Below are 19,781 nucleotides of genomic sequence, written 5' to 3'. Positions count from 1 at the left end.
CCATAATCACGTAAAGAAATTGTCCTCTTTTTTAGTGTGGGCTCAGGGAAGAAGATAAGCTGGTATGTGGTTTAAGAATAAGCTGCTGCTCCTCCATGCCCTGCTGTGACACAGCCACTTCCTCTCAGCCCCCACTGTTGTCACCAAGCTGTTTCTTATAACCTGGGCTCCTAAAATCTTCCAACTGAACTCCAGCTTATAAACAATTGTTTTCCTTTTTCTTCCTTCCACCTATGTTCTCTCCATTTGGGCTTCTTAGTGTGAATTCTAGCAGAGGTCTGGCCAACATGAGGAGGTAAATGGCTGAATTAGGGATGGTTTAAGTCTCCCATCCCAAATTACTGCAGTGGCCAGATCTGGCCTGCCACCTGTTTTGGTAAATAGTTCTGTTGAACACAGCCATGCCCATTGACACACATTGTTATGGTTTTATTTCACTCCACAGTGGTAGAACTGAATAGTTGCCACAGTCACCGTATAGCTTGCAAAGCCGAAAATATTTATCATCTGGCCCTTTGCAGACAAAGTTTACTGATCTCTACTCTAAAGCGATCCAAATGCTATCTGCATTTTGGCAGATCATCAGGGAAGCTCTCCTAAGTGCCCAGAAATTTTCTTAAAATCGGAACTGGGGTATAAAGCACAGGGAGAGTGAGGGAAAAGATTAAGATATTTGTGGAAATTGCCAGTGGCTAAGGTTTGGGAGTAACAATATGAGGATTGTGAAACTGGAATGTTCTGTGGTTGTGTTTTCTGGTTAAACAGTTCATGGCTCAGTTCCATGAAAAGATCTACCAGATGCTGAAGAACTTACTCCAGCTCTCTCCAGAAACCAAACACTGTATCTTGTCCTGGCTTGGAAACTGTTTGCATGCAAATGCAGGCCGCACCAAGATTTGGGCCAATCAGATGCCAGAAATCTTCTTCCAAATGTATGCCTCGGATGCCTTCTTTTTGAATCTGGGTGCTGCTCTCCTGAAGTTATGCCAGCCATTTTGCAAACCCAGATCCTCTCGGCTCCTCACCTTTAATCCCACTTACTGTGCCCTGAAGGAATTGAATGATGAAGAACGAAAAATTAAAAATGTGCACATGAGAGGTAGGGGGGAACTGGGCTTCTCAAGATGGTGTGTGTGTATGTGCGTGTGCATGCGTGTAACATCTAAGGCATTCACTTATCCTTTTTCGCAAAAGTGCATCTTTTTCAAGATAAGGCAAAAAGAAAAACTAGTATAAATTTTTTAAAAGATTTTATTTATTTATTTGACAGAGCACAAGAAGGGGGAGCGGCAGGGAGAGGGAGAAGAAGCAGATCCCTGAGCAACCCAGGCATTCCACTAGTATAAATTTTAAAGATAGATGTTTAAAAAAACTGGTATCTTTTCAATGTTGTGTTTTAGTGAAACATTCTTTCTGAATTTAGCAGCCCTGGGTATTGATTGATTCATTCTTCCTAAAAATAAATAAAGCACAATCCCTGCTTTGTTTTGTTTTTTAACTCAAAGCCTCCAATGAAAGCAAATATATTAACACATAATCATAATATGGTATAGGGCTAAACTGGGAGTACAGAGGAGGAAGTGAATAATAAATTCTACAGAAGTTGGGGGTCTCTGTGGCTACATCTTGAGAGATGAGTTGGATTTAAAGTATAAAGTCACAAAGCTGTGAAAGCCTTGATTGGAGAATAATGAGAAGTTCAGTGTGTCTAGAGCCAGGTGGGGAAGGGGTTTGGGAATTGGCAGGAAATGAGTCCAGGGAGGAAGAATGTTGAGGCCTGTTTGGAGAAAACTCAATGCAGAAAAAATAAGTCACTCAAAATGAATCACTCTTTAAAAAAAAAAAAAAAAAACCCTCTTAATTTTGGTGTATTTCCTTTCAGTTTTATGAATCTTCTAATCATAAAAGCAATACATGGTCAAAAGGAAATAGATCTGGAAAAGCACAAATAGGTACTGATGATCTGCTGTCTTATCACTTGGCAAAATCCACAGTGTCTTCTACACTTACTTTTAAAAAGAAATTACTAAAAAAAAAAAAAAAATCTCACTGGTAGCCGTATGAAAGAGAGCTGAGCTAGAGTAAGGGGACATTGGAGACGCAGGACAGAAGTCTGTAGCAAGTCATTTACTGTTCCTTTTACATTCTTTGAGGTTTGGACAAAGAAACTTGTTTGATCCCAGCGGTGCAGGAGCCAAAGTTTCCCCAGAACTACAACCTTGTGACAGAGAACCTTGTCCTGACAGAGTATACTTTGTACTTGGGATTTCACAGGTAACTGCTCTGATGTCATTAAAGAAGAACTGCTTCATGGTGTTAATAACCAGAAGGTTGAAAGTGAGTCTCCCTTGATTCTGAGGTCTCCCATTAGGATCTCACAGGAGAAGGGTTTGGGTTTTGTCTTTTTTTTTTTTTTTTTTTTTTTTTTAAGATTTTATTTATTTATTCATGAGACCTGCAGAGTGAGGAGCAGGCTCCCTATAGGGAGCATGATGGCAGACTCAATCCCAGGACCCTGGGATCACTGGGATCACTCACCTGAGCCAAAGGCAGACACACTCAACCACTGAGCCACCCAGGCATCCCAGGAAAAGGGTTTTGTATGCACTTACCCATGTTTATATGAATTGGCTTTGTCCAGAGAACTTGAATTTACTTTTCATTTTTGACCTGCTACCCTTCTGAAAATTAAAGACACATTAGTATTTTTCTCTAAACTCACAGATTTTTTTACAAAGATTTACTTATTTTAGATAGAGTGTGAGCACAATGAGGAGGGGCGAGAGGGAGAGAGAGAATCCTCAAGCCAACTCCCTGCTGAGCACAGAGTCTGACTCAGGGCTCGATCCCACAACCCTGAAAGCATACCTGAGCTGAAATCAGGAGTCAGATGTTTAACCAACTGAGACACCCAGGTGCCCCTAAATTTGCAATTTTTTAAATCAACTATCTATCATGATTTGTGAAAGTGGAATTGTTTTAACTTTTCACTTTCTCCTCTTGAATTTTCATCTTACTACTCCTGATGAAAAAGACCAAGCTCTACTCTGTGGTATAGAGATAATATTGACAAAAATGAAGTGCTTGGGGCTTGAGTACACACATGCACATGCACACCTCTCTCAAATAAAAAATAAATTAAAAAAAAAAAAAAGAAAAATGTTTATAAGGGATTCCGATAAGATCAGTAGAACACAAAAGATCTGTGTACCAAAGATCAAAACGATTCTAGAAATACGGAGAATTAAGAACTAGAGTGTAGGACTTCCAAAAATGGTTCTGGTTGAGGCTGGCCACATGTGCCTTTCTGTGATTTTTCTCTCCTTTGGTTTAGCTGATTAGGAGTTAGTTGCAAGTATACATAAGAAAGTTGTTACAGTTCTTAGGAAGAGGTACTGAGTACAGCAGTTTTTAATGTCTTCTCAGGATACTTACACTGGCACAGAGCATTTAAAAAAAATTTTTTTTTAATTTAAAACATTTTTAAAATTTTCCAGAAATTCTCAGCAAATTTCTGGAAAAATGAAATTATATCTTTATTAGAGTTTTTCTATCCCAGTCATTGACTTTTTTTTGTAAGATTCTATTTATTTATTTGAGAGAAAGAGCATAAGCAGGCAGAGGAGCAGAGGGAAAAATAGACTCACCACTGAGCAGGGAGCCGAACCCAGGGTTCAGTCCCAGGACCCTGGGATAATGACCTGAGCCAAAGGCAGATGCTTAACCGAGCCACGCAGGAGTTCCCCAGTCATTGACATTTTAAATGAGACAATAGATAATGCAGCATATGTTTAACTTATTCAACCACTTGCATTCAGATACAGAAATGAATGTCATCTAGTCTCCCCATATTGGCTGGCTAACCCTAGACATTACCTACAGGGCCAAAGAAGATGACTTTGGGCTATACCTTTAGAGATAACTATCCATAACATTGAATTACGGGGCTTCCTTTCATTAGAGAACATTTGGCTGACCCTTTGTGAAGAATAATGTAATTTTATATTGAACAACAGAGGACTGGAAGCTGTTTCTGAGGTTGCATCTCAGGTGGCTACCAGTTTATATGTGGTTGTTACTAACCTAGAATCTTCTTTCACCAGTTTTATTTCTCAGCTAACCGTAGAAGAACTGTCCATATAACTGCATCCAAGTACAATCATTGCAACTGTGCTGTGTCAAATGATCCTGCTGGGGTCTTTTTGTACTTTGTCTAATAGTTATTTTACATGGTAACAGCCAAGTCTACACCCTGCTCAACCAAGCTACTGTTCCTTGGATGGTGCGTTTCAGCTAAAGGCTGCTATTTGTAATTAGCATCATTTACGTCAAATGCATGATAATATTTTCCCGCTGCTATGACCCCTGCCCCTGTCTGGTCGATAATTTTTGTGAGTGCCTTCTGTATCATCACAATTGCGGCTCCCTATATCCTAAAAGAGAATACTAGAATAAATAAACGAGGATTTGTTTTTCTAGAACAATGTATACTCTTCTGTCCTGTATGAACCTCCTGACCCAGTCTCTTCTACTTTCTTGGGGGCAGGTTGCATGATCAGATGGTAAAAATCAACCAAAATCTGCATCGGCTGCAGGTTGCCTGGCGGGATGCTCAGCAAAGTTCTAGCCCTGCTGCTGACAACCTTCGTGAGCAATTTGAACGGCTGATGACCATCTATCTTTCTACCAAGACTGCCATGACAGAGCCACAGATGCTACAGAACTGTCTAAACTTGCAGGTGTCCATGGCTGTTCTGCTTGTTCAACTGGCCATAGGCAATGAGGGCTCACAGCCAATAGAACTAACTTTTCCTTTGCCAGATGGCTACAGCTCTTTGGCTTATGTGCCAGGTAAGCAGGCTCTTCCTTGGGAACCAACTGCCTATTTATAGCTGTCTAAGTTTAACTGGGTCACTTTGGAAGTATAATCCTCAGAATACCCTCCCTTAGTTATCATTCAACTGTTTTTGAAGAAACAACTCAAATTTGTAGATAATATCTACTGGTCAAAGAATGGGGGAACTATCAGCTTTTTCCTCAGCCTTGTGTCCCCACTTCTGTGTATATCATAAACTAGTCTTCAAGGGATTAAGTGCAGCCAGGGTTTTCAGAGCTGTTAGTTTTAGCATTGTTTTCATTGTTTAACTTCTAAATTTATCTGTTCGACTGTGCCTGTGTTGTTTCTTAGGAGGAAAAAATTACCATCTCCTGTTGTTTAAGGAGATTGTGTATGTACATATGTTGGTGAGGAGTTGGCAGATATTGTCCATCAAAATCAGGTTTTATGTTCTTGATCATTGTATTGGCCATCTTTTGCTAAGTAACAGATCATCCCAAAACATAGCACCTTAAAACAAATTTTGTCTCACATAGTTTCTGTGGATCAGGAATCCAGGAGTGGTTTGGCTATATGGTTGTGCCTCTGGATCTTTCATGAAGTTGCAGCCAAGCTGTCAGGGCCACAGGAATCTGAGGACTCAACCAAAACTGGAGGATCTGCTTATAAGCTGGGTCATGTGGTTGTTGGATCTCAATTGCTTACTGGCCTCTTTTCCAGATCATACAGATCTCTCCTTAGTACTGTTCATGATATGGCAGCTGGCTTCCTTCAGGCCAAGTGACCAAAGGGAAGCTCTAGGCTTTTATAACTTAACAAGGAAATGATATGCCATTGCTTCTATGTGCCTCTACCCTGGAAGAATGTAGGGAGGGACACATGAGGGCACGAGTACCAGGAAGCAAAGACAATTGGAGGACCATCCTCGAGACTGATGACCAGAATCATCTTATGTATTCATCTTTGTTGAAGATTCTTTGCCCATTTGAAGGGTTATTTAATGCACAGTTACCCTTGAGTGTGGAAAAGAGTATATATCAGTGTACTTTCTTAAGTTGCACTGATATGTGAGCAGTATTTTGTGTCTCTGCTATTCTCATATTGACATGGTTAGAAATAAAAATTGACTTACTGGGCAGCCCCGGTGGCACAGCGGTTTGGCGCCGCCTGCAGCCTTGAGTGTGATCCTGGAAACCCGGGATCGAGTCCCACATCGGGCTCCCTGCATAGAGCCTGCTTCTCCCTCTGTCTGTGTCTCTGCCCCTCTCTCTCTGTGCCTATGAATAAATAAATAAAATCTTTAAAAAAAAATTTTTTTTTACTTACCTTAGAAGGAGACTCAAAAAAAAGGAGATTCTACATTTATGAACTTGTCACCATTCCCAGTACCTATAAGACATTTGTGATTTTTTTTTTTTAACCTTTGTTAGGTAGAGTGAAGGGAAATTTTCAATATTGCTTAGTACAGAAAGTCAGATGTTTCACTTAATCGCAGTGCATGTTTGTTTGGTTTTTTTGAGGGGGGGTTTTTGTTTATTTTGGGGGGGTTTGTTTTGTTTGGGTTTTTTTCAGAATTTTTTGCAGATAACTTGGGTGATTTCCTCATTTTTCTACGCCGCTTTGCCGATGACATCTTGGAGACGTCAGCAGACTCCCTGGAACATGTCCTTCACTTTATCACGATTTTCACTGGAAGCATAGAAAGGTGAGGTGTTGAAAGCTTGGCTCTAACACCATTTAGAGGTACAAAGCATTCAGAAGACTTCTAAACCAAGCAACACACAAGCCTGAATCATAAGGGCTTGCCTTCAGAAGTTGTGTTAACATTCATGAATCTCCTGACCGTCCCTAAGGATAGCCAGAAATCCCCCTCTTGAGAGGCATTATAAGCCAAGGACTTTCCCCACAGAGAATCTGAACCTGCATGTAGAATATTTGGTAAGAATTCCACTGTTAGTGACTGGTTAAAATAGTTACCTTAATGCCAGAAACCTTACCTAGGGCAGCCAGGTTCTAATGTTCTAGCAGATGCATGGTAACAAAGTTTACCCTTAACATTCTGAGTTGCATGAGCAGTAAGCACAGGTAAATGCTTTCTAATCTCATTCATAGTTTCTACTTCTCTACTTCTTCTTTTCTCAAAGTGAGATACCCGCTGTCCTATAGAGTTGCTTCTCTGGTATTTTTGGTGTCTAGGCCAAAGGAAACCATGTGTGCAAGGGTGAAGATTTGCTGGATGAAGAGAATGGTGCACAGTCCCCTAAGCCATGTCAGTAAGAAGTAGGTAGAAGCCAATCCTTCACTGAGCTGAGTAGACCTAATGAGAAATCATAAGTCCATAAATATTTATTAGGTACATGTGTACATCGTAAATAACGTAGTATAACTGCATCCTGACCCTTGCTCTCAGAAAGCTTAGAGAGGCAAGTTTAACCTCAATGAAACAGGGATAAAAACAGTAATGGATTATTATAGAAAAATAAACAGAATGGCTAGTATTACATAGCAATTTGAGTATTCATCCTTATACTTGGTAGGTTGTGATCTCAAAAGTTGAATGATGTACCTGCATTATCCCCCAGAAATTAACAGACTTGAAACTACAGAATCCTGTTATTTCCTCCCAATGGTAGCATAGAGTGTTTTGGCTCCTCATGTGGAGAAAACAGTCATGAATTTGAGAGTTAAGTTTTCTACCTGCTTTGCTTGCTTTCTGCCCTTTTTGCAGGATGAAGAATCCCCACCTACGGGCCAAACTGGCGGAGGTGCTGGAAGCAGTGATGCCCCACCTGGATCAGACCCCAAATCCCTTGGTATCCAGTGTGTTCCACCGGAAACGTGTGTTCTGCAACTTTCCTCATGCACCCCACCTTGCAGAAGCTCTAATCAAGGTTTTTGTGGACATTGAGTTTACAGGTAAAGCAATCCAGAACTGAGAAGCAGATACTAGTGGAGTTTCCTAGCTTGATCAGTACTTAATGTGAGAAAAATAGCAACAGCCATTATTTATTGAATATCTGTTATGTATCTGCATTGATGCTAAGTGCTTTTCTTACATTGTTTCAATAATAATTTGTCACCATCTGGCAAGTTTTACTCTATTATCCCTGTTGTACATATAAGGACATGAATGCTTGAAAAGATAATTTGTCTGTGTCACACAACTAAGTGATATGATCAGGTTGATTCTCACCTCAAAAAAAAAAAAAAAACGGGGCGCACCTGGGTGGGCTTAGTTGGTTGAGTGTCTGATTCTTGGTTTCAATTCAATTCATGATCTCAGGGTCATGGGACCAAGCCCTATGTTGGGCTCTGCGCTCAATGGAGAGTCTGCTTGAGATTCTTCCTCTCCCTTTCCCTCTTAATGAATGAATAAATCTTTTAAAAAGAAAGAAAAATAAGGGGTCCCTGGGTGGCTTGGTGTAAGCGTCTGACTTTGGCTCAGGTCATGATCTCAGGGTCCTGGGTTGGAGGCCTGTGTTGGGCTCCATGCTCAGCAGAGAGTCTGCTTCTCTCTCTCCTTCTGCCCCTCCCCCTACCTGTGTACTCACGTGCACAGGTGTACACACAATCTCTCTCAAAATCTTTAAAAAGGGGAGGGGGCACCAGGGTGGCTCAGTTGATTAAGCGTCTGCCTTCAGCTCAGGTCATGATTCTGGGGTCTTGGGATCGAGCCCCACATCAGGCTCCCTCGCAGGGAGTCTCCTTGCTCCTCTCCCTCCCCTACCCTGTTTGTGTGCTCTCGCTCATGCGCTTGCTCTCTCTCTCAAATAAATAATAAATAAAATCCTTTTAAAAATAGCAAAGAAAAAAAATAGTAAAAACAAAACACATGCTCTTCCAAATTTAATTGTGTGCTTGATTTAATTATGCTCAAGAAAAAAAAATTATGCTCAAGAAAAGCAAACGGTTTGATTACACCTAGGTCTTTTTTTTAGTGGGGGGAGGGGCAGAGGAAGAGGTAGAGGCAAATCTTTTTTTTTTTTAATAAATTTATTTTTTATTGGTGTTCAATTTGCCAACATATAGAATATCACCCATTGCTCATCCCATCAAGTGCCCACCTCAGTGCCCGTCACCCAGTCACCCCCACCCCCTGCCCACCTCCCCTTCCACCATCCCTAGTTCGTTTCCCAGAGTTAGGAGTCTTTCATATTCTGTCTTAAGCAGGCTCTACACCCAACGTGGAGCACAATGCAGAGCTCAGTCTCACTACTTTGAGATCATAACCTAAGCCGAAATCAAGAGTCAGACGCTTAACAGACTTAGTCACGCAACCCCTGCCTCCCAGGTCTTGATTTTTATCTGCCTCAAATTGCAGAATAGTGGGACAGTTCTTGTTTCTTTTCTTTTTCTTTTCTTTTTTTTTTTTTAAGTAAACTCTACCCCCAATGCAGGGCTCAAACTCACCACCCTGAGATCAGGAGTAAACTGTACCCCATCTCAACCAGTAAACAACATGTTAGGCAGTTACTTAAGATCTCTTTTAAAAGAAGTATCCTAAATAAAAGCTGTCCTACCATCTGGTGTTAAATACAACTAATACTTAAGGAGACATTTAACATTGTACTGAGTGCCTTTCACATCTGGATTTTGGTTTTGTCACTTGCTCACCTCTGAGCCTTAGTGTCTTCATCTATAAAATGGATTGAAGTGATGACTAGTACGATAGTGCGTGTAAATCTTTACAATACATATATAGTCACACAGTAAATCACTACAGTTATCTTATTATATGACCATATCAACCCTTTAGTTGGAATGATAGAGAATGTATTATAATTCCTATTTTATTTCTAAGGAAGTGGAAGTTTAAAAATGTTAAGAGGCTTGAATTAAGTGGAGCCAAAAGGAAAACCTAGATCTTCTGACTCTGAATCCCATGCTCTTCTTATATGACCAAAACTATGAAGCTCTAGTGGTTCCTTTCATAGGTCACAACAGTCCAAGCCTCAGGTTTTTAGCCTCTGACCTGATTTCTCATAGTAATTAAGAACCAATTCATTTCACAGTTGGGATGTTATCTATGAAGAATGTGGGGGGTACTTAGTAACCCATTCAGCACATGGCTGCTGCCACAATGGCCTGTTCAGAGGCCTCATTCAAAGTCCGATAAGTACTCTACATTTGGATATGGAAGCATTGGTTTCCCCTGGCTCTTATTGAACAACTTGGTCCTTGTCTTTTTCTGCATGAGGTATCTTTTGTGTCTGTTTCCCTCTTGTTCTGTCAGCACAGAAATAAGTAAACACTTGCCTGTAACTCTGGGCCTTTCTAAACTCCCAGGGCAGATTCTACCAGTAGTCTTGGCACATGCAGAAAAAAAGAAAATGGCTCCACATAGACATAAGCTCTTACTCTTTCTCTGGTAGCACCACCTTTGCTGGGTTTTTGCTCTTACCCTATTTCAGGAGACCCCCATCAATTTGAACAGAAGTTTAATTACCGGCGTCCCATGTATCCCATCCTAAGGTACATGTGGGGAACAGATACCTATCGAGAGAGCATTAAGGTGAGAGAGTTTTTGGTGTAGCCACGCTGAGTTGTCTGAATTTTACTTCAGATAAGCCCCAGTGAGTTGTGGTTCAGTAGTTAAAATGGTTTTGTCTTGGGCTGGGACTTACAGGATTTGGCTGACTATGCCTCTAAGAATTTAGAAGCCATGAATCCCCCACTTTTCCTCCGTTTTCTTAACCTGCTAATGAACGACGCCATCTTCCTCCTGGATGAAGCCATACAGGTAAGAATAAGTAAAATATTTTTAGAACAGATTTAACTCACCCTATATCATCAGGTAATAATAAGTACATACTTTTTACCTTCAAATTATAATGGAGCAATCCATATGCCCATAGTACCACTTTGGACCCCCGAAATTTGTGGGTAGTAGTATACTACAACTCTTACGGAGATTGAATAGGTATTGTTCCATTAGAGACCAAGATCAATGGTCATTGAAGCCTCCTAAGCTAGGATGAAATTTTGGCAGAGTGGAAAAGAAAGGGTGAAGAAGTTAAACTAAGGTCCATTGGCAGGATTAATCAGGCCAGCAACACAGAAAGAAATCAGAGGACCTTGGGTTTGGTCAGTGACTCAACCATTTTCCATCCCAACCGGTTCATCAGTAACAGTGACTCGCTAAGGCAATGATTCTTATCTCCTTCCTGAAAGATTCTGATTTTTGCACACTACTTGAAAAACAGAATCTCTAGTTTGGGTTATTTTTTCATATAAACATTCCCCAATACTCTTCATCTATCCACAGCCTCCCAAATCTTTATAGTTGAAACATGAGATTCCCAAAGTATATATTTGGGTGCCTCTCAGCAGCTTCAGTACATCATATCCTTAATCATCCCTTAGGAGCTGCTTCTTGCTCCTATTAAAAACTTCCCTTATCTCTGACAAGTGAAAGATAGATAAGGCAGTGTCCCAAAGGGAAATGAGGCAAGGAAGTCACGAAGGTGGCCTATTGGATAGCCACAAGCTCTTCATATTGATTAGCAGTCCCCCAGTAACTTGTACTTAATTTGTGAGAAGAGTTCTTGCTTTTTTCATAATCCCATACTTCAAGATTTTAGATAGGTTTTCTTAGAAAACAAGAACACGTCCTGTAATAAATAGACCCCTCTAAGCAAGAGCTCTGTGATACAAAGAATGACACCAGATGGCATTGTCATAGGACTGCAAGAATGATGAGAAGTAGACAGTTTTTAATATTTATGCTTCTCCTTCCAGACATCTTGCATATTTGATAGAGCTTTGTTTTTTTATAGGCAGTTTTGGGTTTGGTTTTTTGTTTTTTGTGGGGTTGGTGTTTTGTTTTGGGTTTGTTGTTTTGGGGGGGATTTTTTTGTTTTGTTTTTTGTTGGGTTTTTGTGGGTTTTTGTTTTTTTGTTGGTTTTTTTGAGGGAAAGATTTGTCCCTTTTTTTTTTTTTCACTTCAGTCTGTTATTTTTGCCTAGGTTTCACACATGATACTATTTATCCTCCCTTTTAGATCACAGACTATAATAGTCATGTGGAACCTACCCATAACTCCACCCAGGCTAAAACAAATCTATATGGATTTTCAGCCCTATGTTGAGAAATAAAGGCTCGTGTTTCTTACATAGTCCCTGGTTTTCCTGACTTACTAAACTAGATTTTAAATAGAACTGCTTACATATCTTCTCTTCAACTGCACTTTCTTATCTGATACATTTCGCTTCTGGTTTCTGTAGTATTTGAGCAAGATAAAGATTCAACAGATTGAGAAAGACCGAGGTGAATGGGATAGTCTGACTCCAGAAGCCCGCCGAGAGAAGGAGGCTGGCCTACAGATGTTTGGACAGCTGGCACGTTTCCATAACATCATGTCCAATGAAACAATTGGTACCCTTGCCTTTCTGACATCAGGTAAGGACACAAAGCACTATGTCCCCAAAAAATCTAGTGGTCAAGATCTCCTTCATTTGAGGGATCAATCCAGCTGAAACTAAGAATTCAGGCTCTGGCAATAGTATCTCAGACACAATCTGACAGGGAAATGAATCCCCAGAAAAACTTCAAGAAAGATGATGCCCAGGGTGCCTAGGTACCTCGGTTGGTTAAGCATTCAACTCTTTATCACAGCTCGGGTCTTGATTTCAGGGTCATGAGTTCAAGCTCCACTTTGGGCTCCATATTGGGTATGGAACCTACTTTAAAAAAAGAAGAAGCAGCCCATTGTTGACAGGGGCATGTTCTCCCTCACACAGCTACCAGGAAGCTTACGTTGCTATAATTTTTCTTGAGAATAAATTAGCCATATAAATGTATCTGGGGGAATAAATAAATATATATATATATCTGGGGGAGTATGTGTGTATGTTAACCTAAGAAATATTCTTAAACTCTGGTTAAATGTGGTAAATCAAACAAAAATATTTATCTCCGCTCCCTCTAGAGCTAGTGTCCAAAAAAAAAAAAAAAAAAAAGCTAGTGTCCAATTCAGTAGCACTTGCCACATGTGGCTCTCAAGCATTTTAAATGTGACCGGTCTGAATTGAGCCATGCTAAAAGTATAAAATACATGCCTCAAGGGCAGCCCCAGTGGCGCAGCGGTTTGGCGCCGCCTGTGGCCCAGGGCGTGATCCTGGGGACCCTGGATCGAGTCCCGCGTCGGGCTCTCTGTATGATGCCTGCTTCTCCCTCTGCCTGTGTCTCTGCCTCTCTCTCTCCCTCTCTCTCTCTCTGTGTGTCTCTATGAATAAATAAATAAAATCTTTAAAGAAAAAAATTAAAAAAAAAATACATGCCTCAAGACTTAGTATTTTTTTAATGTAAAATATTTCATTAATAATTTTATATTGGGGCAGCCCGGGTGGCTCGGCGGTTTAGCGCCGCCTTCAGCCCAGGGCGTGATCCTGGAGACCCGGGATCAAGTCCCACGTTGGGTTCCCTGCATGGAGCCTGCTTCTCCCTCTGCCTGTGTCTCTGCCTCTCTCTCTCTCCCCTCTCTGTGTTTCTCATGAATGAATGAATGAATAGAGATCTTTAAAATAATAATAATGATAATAATTTTATATTGATAATATATGAAATGATTACCAAGGATCACCAGACATTTGAGGAAATCCTCCAACATGAAACACAGGTATCTGATGAAAACTTTATTTTTTTTTTAAGATTTTATTTATTTATTCATGAGAGACACAGGGGGGTAGGGAGAGGCAGAGACACAGGCAGAAGGATAAGCAGGCTCCGTGCAAGAAGCCTGATGTAGGACTCGATCCCGGACCCCTGGAATCATGCCCTGAGCCAGAGGCAGATGCTCAACTGCTGAGCCACCTAGGCATCCCCTGAAGAAAACTTTAAAAAAAATCTTTATAATCTCAGAGGAACAAGAGAAGGCATAGCATCCATAAGACAAGAACAAGAGGCAATAAGAAGTATTACTTAAAAAAAACAAGAAAGAGGTCTTGGATATTGAAAATATATAACTTAAGTAATTTCTATCTGCCAGTAAAAGAGTTAGAAGATCAAATTAAGGAGCTCTTGCATGAAAGTAGAACAGAAAGAAAAGAAATGGAAATTAGAATGGAAAGGGTAAAATAAAGGATCAATCCAGAAAGTCTCGAAAGAGAAAAATGGAGAAGAGGAAATTATCAAATAATATTAAAAATCCCCAAAGACTAAAAGCTTCCAAAAAGGGCCACAGTGGGCTGACCACATGGACTTTTTAAATTCTCACACTAAGGTGACATTGTGACATTTCAGGAAATCAAGGTAAGAGAAGATCCTAAAAGGTCCCAGAGAAAAGTCAGGTCATGTACAATATAAAATGTATAAAGTATAAAATGTCTTTGATTTTCGCAACAGTGGCATTGGAAACCAGAGCATGCGTCTCATGGAAAATAGTTTTTCAGCCCAGAAAACTATAGCCAGCCAAATGTGAGGACATTTTCAGGGGTGAAAGTATCAGATTTACTTCCAGTGTACCATTTCTTGAGAAGCTACAAAAAGCTATTCTCCATCAAAGTGAAAGGGTAAATCTACAGGAGGAAAGTGGAATCCCATAAGAGAGAGACAAAGAAAGTGTCCAGGATGGTGGTAAAAGGAGCTTGTGTGACCACCACGCAGTAGACTTCTAGAGCAAGGAGTCCAGATTGGAGTGACAGATGGGAGCTTCCAGAAGGAGCATTTCCAAAAAATACAGAACTGCTAGAAATTATCCTATCCAGAGTTTTACATTTCTGGTGGAGAGTTTAGAAAGATTTAGTGATTGGTACTCTGAAAATAAACAAAATTTTTAAAAGTTAGATTAAAACATATATATTACCGGGGTGTTTGGGTGGTTCAGTCAGTTGAGTGTCCATCCAGCTTTTGGTTTCAGCTCAGATCATGATCTCAGAGTCCTGGGATGGAGCCCCACTTTGGGCTCCATGCTCAGTGGGGAGTCTGCTTGAAGAGTTTCTGACTCTGCTCCTCCCCCTCCACTCGCACACACACCCCCAAATAGGTAAATCTTTTTTTTTTAAAGTATATAACTTTATATATGTAATCATTAGAACACTGTGGTTGTGCTGTGAATGATACTTATATAATCTTCATGACATAAACTAAATTATTTAACCAAAGATGTGGTTATATACTGGGACTCGTATTTGGGAGAGAAGGACGGGAAGTAAAAGCTAAACTCCTCAGTAGTGAAGCCAGTAGAGTGGCTAAAACTAAAAGATCAAGAACCAGTAGTATGAAGTAAGCCTCCTGATCATACTTTTTGGCTTATTAAAACCCAGCATGTGTGTGTGTGTTGTTGTTGTTGTTGTTTTTAAGATTTTATTTATTTATTCATGAGACACAGAGAGAGAGAGAGGCAGAGACACAGGCAGAGGGAAAAGCAGACTCCATGCAAGGGAGCCCGACGTGGGACTTGATCTGGGGTCTCCAGGATCACGCCCTGGGCTGAAGGCGGCACTAAACCACTGAACCACCCAGGCTGCCCAAACCCAGCGTGTGTTAATGTATTTTTTTAATTTTTGGAGTTTGAGTCCTGTGCCCTAGCAATTCCTTACGAACTCATTATAAGGAAATAATAAATCTAGAAAGTATGTACACAATGAAGTTAATAAGTGAAATGCTGGGGCACCTGCCTGACTCAGCCACTGGAGCATGCAACTCAGTCTCAGGATTGTGAGTTCAAGCCTCCTTGCAGGCTGTGGAGATTACTTAAAATCTTTTTTTTAAATAGATAGATATGAAATGTTTATAATAGAATGTCCAGCAGTAAAAATAACATCCAGCAATAAAGATAAATAAATAACTTCAGGGGCACCTGGGTGGCTCAGTGGGTTAAGTATCTGCCTTTGCTCAGGTCATGATACCTGGGTCCTGGGGTCAAGCTCTACATCGGGCTCCCTGCTTAATGGGGAGTCTGCTTCTCCCTTTGCCCCTCCCCCTGCTCATGCTTTCTTTCTCTCTCTTACTCTCTCTCAAAGAAATGAAATCTTTAATAAATAAATAACTTCAGATGCAGTCACAACATTGGAAAGTTATGTGGCCATTAAAAAGGGTGCAAATCACTGCTGTCCTTTAGAACTTTCTCTGATGGAAATGCTCTATAAATCTGGACTCATAATGTAGATACTAGCCACGTGTGGCTGTTGAACACTTGAGATGTGAGGTCACTGTGACTGAGGAACTGAATTTTTAAATTAATTTAAATAGATATGTGGGGCCAGCCAGTGGCTACCATGTTGGGCAACACAAGGACATATATTTACCAAAATGGTGAGATATTTATGGTACAGTTAATGAAAAAGTAAGTTACAGAATATGTATACATGATCATCATTTTGTTGTAAAAATGTGTATGTTTGTAAATATGGACAAAAGCTAGAAGGATGTGGAATGCCTGGGTGCTCAGTGGTTGAGCATCTATATCTGCCTTTGGCTCAGGTCATGATCCCAGAGTCTGTGTTGAGTATGGCGTTGGGCTCCCAGGAGGGAGCCTGCTTCTCCCTCTGCCTGTGTCTCTCGTGAATAAATAAATAAAATCTTTAAAAAAAAAAAAAAAAAGCTATAAGGATGTATTTGCAAAATGCTAACAGTGTTTATTTCTGGGTGGTAGTTCTATATTTTGTTTTTGCTCACCAATGTTTTCTAACATTCCTGCAATGAAAATGTATTACATAATTTTTAAATATTCCCCAGAGGTGTCCAAGTGAAACTCTTAAGACATAATAAGTAAAAGATGGCTTATGGATTGAGTTTTCACAGACTTCCTTTTTTTCTAGAGATCAAATCACTCTTTGTGCATCCTTTCCTGGCTGAGCGCATCATCTCCATGTTGAACTACTTTCTGCAGCACCTGGTTGGCCCCAAGATGGGGGCCTTAAAAGTCAAGGACTTCAGTGAATTTGACTTCAAGCCCCAGCAGCTCGTATCAGATATCTGCACAATCTACTTAAACCTTGGGTACCTGAGATTTAATTGGGCAGGCCAGAGGGCATGTTGATTTCTAATTTGGGGTTTTGATAATGGAATAACTGGTAATTATGTAGAAATAGAGGAGAAACGGTTTATTTCTGGTTGGTTGAAGGAATTTTAAAATTTGTAGTTTTAATGATAGTAAAATATGTAGTTTTCATAATGAAATTTTGTATGACCTACGGGAAGCTGTTTAGAATTTTCAACATTCTGCCTTTGTGTGAAGATAAACTTGACTACTAGTAACCAGTGTTTGGAGAAGCAGTATTCTTTTAAGGTGACAGGATACTTGATAGACTTCCTTCCTAAAAATTAGAAGAAACCTCTCTATATCAAAAGAACATTGATGGCATGTAAGTGATAGGGAATCTTGTTCCTCAACCCAGCTGTTGTCTCCCTCACTGACCTACCCTCTGATGTTCAGTGTCTTTCTGATGCTGACATTCCAGGGACGAGGAGAACTTCTGTGCCACGGTGCCCAAGGACGGACGTTCCTATTCCCCAACTCTCTTTGCACAGACAGTCCGAGTCCTGAAGAAAATAAATAAGCCCGGGAATATGATTGTGGCTTTCAGCAACTTGGCAGAGAGAATCAAGGTGAGGAGAAGGAGGAATCTGTTTATTAACATATTCAATAGAAATCACTGTGTTAACTAACTGTTCTGCTGGTTCTCCTATTTCAAGGGGTAAAAGGGTATTTATGGCCTTGAGAAGATATAAACAGGATTCTTCCTGGTCCATGAATAACTAGACCTACATTAAAAAAAAAAATGTTCTTATTTTAACTCTAGTTAGTTAACATACAGTGCTAGCTTCAGGTATGCAGTGTAGTAATTCAGGAATTCCATACATCACCGTGTCATATCACGTCATCACTACCATATCCTTATTCTCTTCTCGACATGAGGGAAGAACAGAAAATTGATTTAAGAAGCTTCTACTAGGGCAAGCCCAGGTGGCTCAGCGGTTTAGCACCTGCCTTTGGCCCAGGGTGTGATCCTGGGGACCTGGGATCGAGTCCCACATCGGGCTCCCTGCATGGAGCCTGCTTCTCCCTCTGCCTGTGCCTCTGCCCCTCTCTCTCTCTCTCTCTCTCTCTCTCTCTCTTTCTCTGTGTCTCATGAATAAACAAATAAAATCTTTAAAAAAAATAAAAATAAGCTTCTACTAGAAGAGAAGAGTGTATAGACTTTGTGGACAGTTTCTAGGAAAACCTCCATTTGTTATATCTATAGTTAGTAGTTGGCTTATATGGGAATAGCCCTACATTTTATAGATGAAAATACTCTCTTATATTCAGCCAGTCCTTTTGGTTGAAGTTTGACAGAGCTCCATTAGTTACGAAGAAGGAAAAATCATGGCACAGCCTGATAGAAAACCTTGCTTATTTAAAGAAAACCTTCCTTGTTGACATCCATGATTCCTTCATTGGACCACTTATTTATAGAGTTGGGCTCCATATTGCTTAGAGCCAGAGGGGTCCCCAAGGAACTAGAGTCATGAAAAGAACAAAATGTTGAAGCTACTTTTAAACTCCTCCTATACCTGTTTGTACTTAAAACCAGAAGCTGCTTTTCATACACTGACTGCATGAGTGATTCTGCAAATAGCCTTCCTACCACTATCTCCTTTTCAATGATGATATTTACAGTAGGACGGCTGCCAGAACCACCTTATATAGGATGTGTCTCTTTTTTTTTTTCTGTTAACACTTAAACCCATCTCTAGTCATGACTGCTAGCAGCTGGGCTAACCTGAAGCTTGGGAGTTGGGGTTGAATACTAAACTCACTTTTAAAATATCCTTCTTGGGGCAGCCCGGGTGACTCAGTGGTTTAGCGCCACCTTCGGCCCGGGGCGTGATCCTGGAGACCCAGGATCGGGTCCCGCGTCTGGCTCCCTGCATGGAGCCTGCTTTTCTCTCTGCCTGTGTCTCTGCCTCTCTCTCTCTCTCTCTCTCTCTCCCTGTGTCCCTCATGAATAAATAAATTAAATATTTTTTAATTAAAAAATAATAATAAAATATCCTTCTTTGCTTGTTTAGAAAATAAAGCTGAGAATTGTCTGTCCTTCTCTCTGTAAAGGGTTCTCAGTGACGCTTTAAGATCGTAGTCACTAAAAAATAAAATAAAATAAATATAATAAAATAAAATAATAAAATATAAAAAGATCGTAGTAACCGAGTATTTTGAATCCGCTGCTCTGTGAATTCACCTTAACAACTAGGTGTTTGTGCATAGTCTCTAGCAGACCTCCAGCAACAGGAGGAGGAAACTTATGCAGATGCCTGTGATGAGTTCCTGGATCCCATCATGAGCACACTCATGTCCGACCCTGTGGTGCTGCCATCCTCCAGAGTCACTGTGGATAGATCCACCATTGCCAGACATTTGCTCAGGTACGCTAGCCCTAAAGAGCAGCCTCAAGGGATCCCTGGGTGGCGCAGCGGTTTGGCGCCTGCCTTTGGCCCAGGCGTGATCCTTTAAACATCCAAAACAGGACAGTCTTGAGAAATGCTGGCTCCAGCCTTATCTCTTCCTTGAGGAAATAATTTCTATCAGCATATGTCATAAATTATGTCAACCTGAAGTAAAAGTTGACTTGAACTCGCTTTAATTGTATTTAAGTTGTAAAAATATAAATGACAAGTTTGTTTTGTTTGGTGTAAGTCAAGATTTATGCTATAGCCATCATATTATAGGTTAACCCAGCTTCTGCTGCTGCTGTTGTACTCAGCCATGGTGGCCATAAGTTTCACCCAACCTGCAAGAGGGACCTGCTGCATTAGATAGAAGTCAGGTACTGAGAAACTTTTTCCATTTAAAATTAAATTATATAAGTTGACCCAAATTTAAGGAAATACTGTTTTTTAAACATTGCAAAAGAGGATTTTTGACTTTGTGGTGTTTGATATTTAAGCATTCACTATATGCATAAATACTATAGTAGGTGGATGTCTTTTCCAAAGTGTCAGTGAAAATATCTATTTTATT

The 19,781-nt window shown here is 40.4% G+C and overlaps 1 protein-coding gene across 2 annotated transcripts in view; it reads left to right on the top strand.

The window, feature by feature from the left end:
* The window catches only part of UBE4A (ubiquitination factor E4A), a 37,203-nt gene that overhangs the window by 13,888 nt on the left and 3,534 nt on the right, over positions 1-19,781 (top strand). Inside the window, exons 9-20 of one of the 2 annotated variants that reach the window (XM_049109914.1) lie at positions 766-1,099; positions 2,154-2,274; positions 4,547-4,851; positions 6,410-6,542; positions 7,034-7,117; positions 7,566-7,753; positions 10,249-10,349; positions 10,464-10,577; positions 12,061-12,235; positions 16,597-16,777; positions 17,239-17,386; positions 19,029-19,186. In XM_049109914.1, coding sequence (XP_048965871.1) covers positions 766-1,099; positions 2,154-2,274; positions 4,547-4,851; positions 6,410-6,542; positions 7,034-7,117; positions 7,566-7,753; positions 10,249-10,349; positions 10,464-10,577; positions 12,061-12,235; positions 16,597-16,777; positions 17,239-17,386; positions 19,029-19,186 — 2,042 coding nt within the window. The remainder of the gene's footprint in view (positions 1-765; positions 1,100-2,153; positions 2,275-4,546; positions 4,852-6,409; positions 6,543-7,033; positions 7,118-7,565; positions 7,754-10,248; positions 10,350-10,463; positions 10,578-12,060; positions 12,236-16,596; positions 16,778-17,238; positions 17,387-19,028; positions 19,187-19,781) is intronic. The other variant, XM_025465337.3, reaches the window with a different exon arrangement.

The sequence above is a fragment of the Canis lupus genome, chromosome 5, assembly GCF_003254725.2.
Source record: "Canis lupus dingo isolate Sandy chromosome 5, ASM325472v2, whole genome shotgun sequence".
In the NCBI taxonomy this organism is placed as follows: Eukaryota; Metazoa; Chordata; class Mammalia; order Carnivora; family Canidae; genus Canis; species Canis lupus.
The sequence above is the reverse complement of the archived record's forward strand: the minus strand, read 5'-3'. Positions and strand labels throughout refer to the sequence as shown.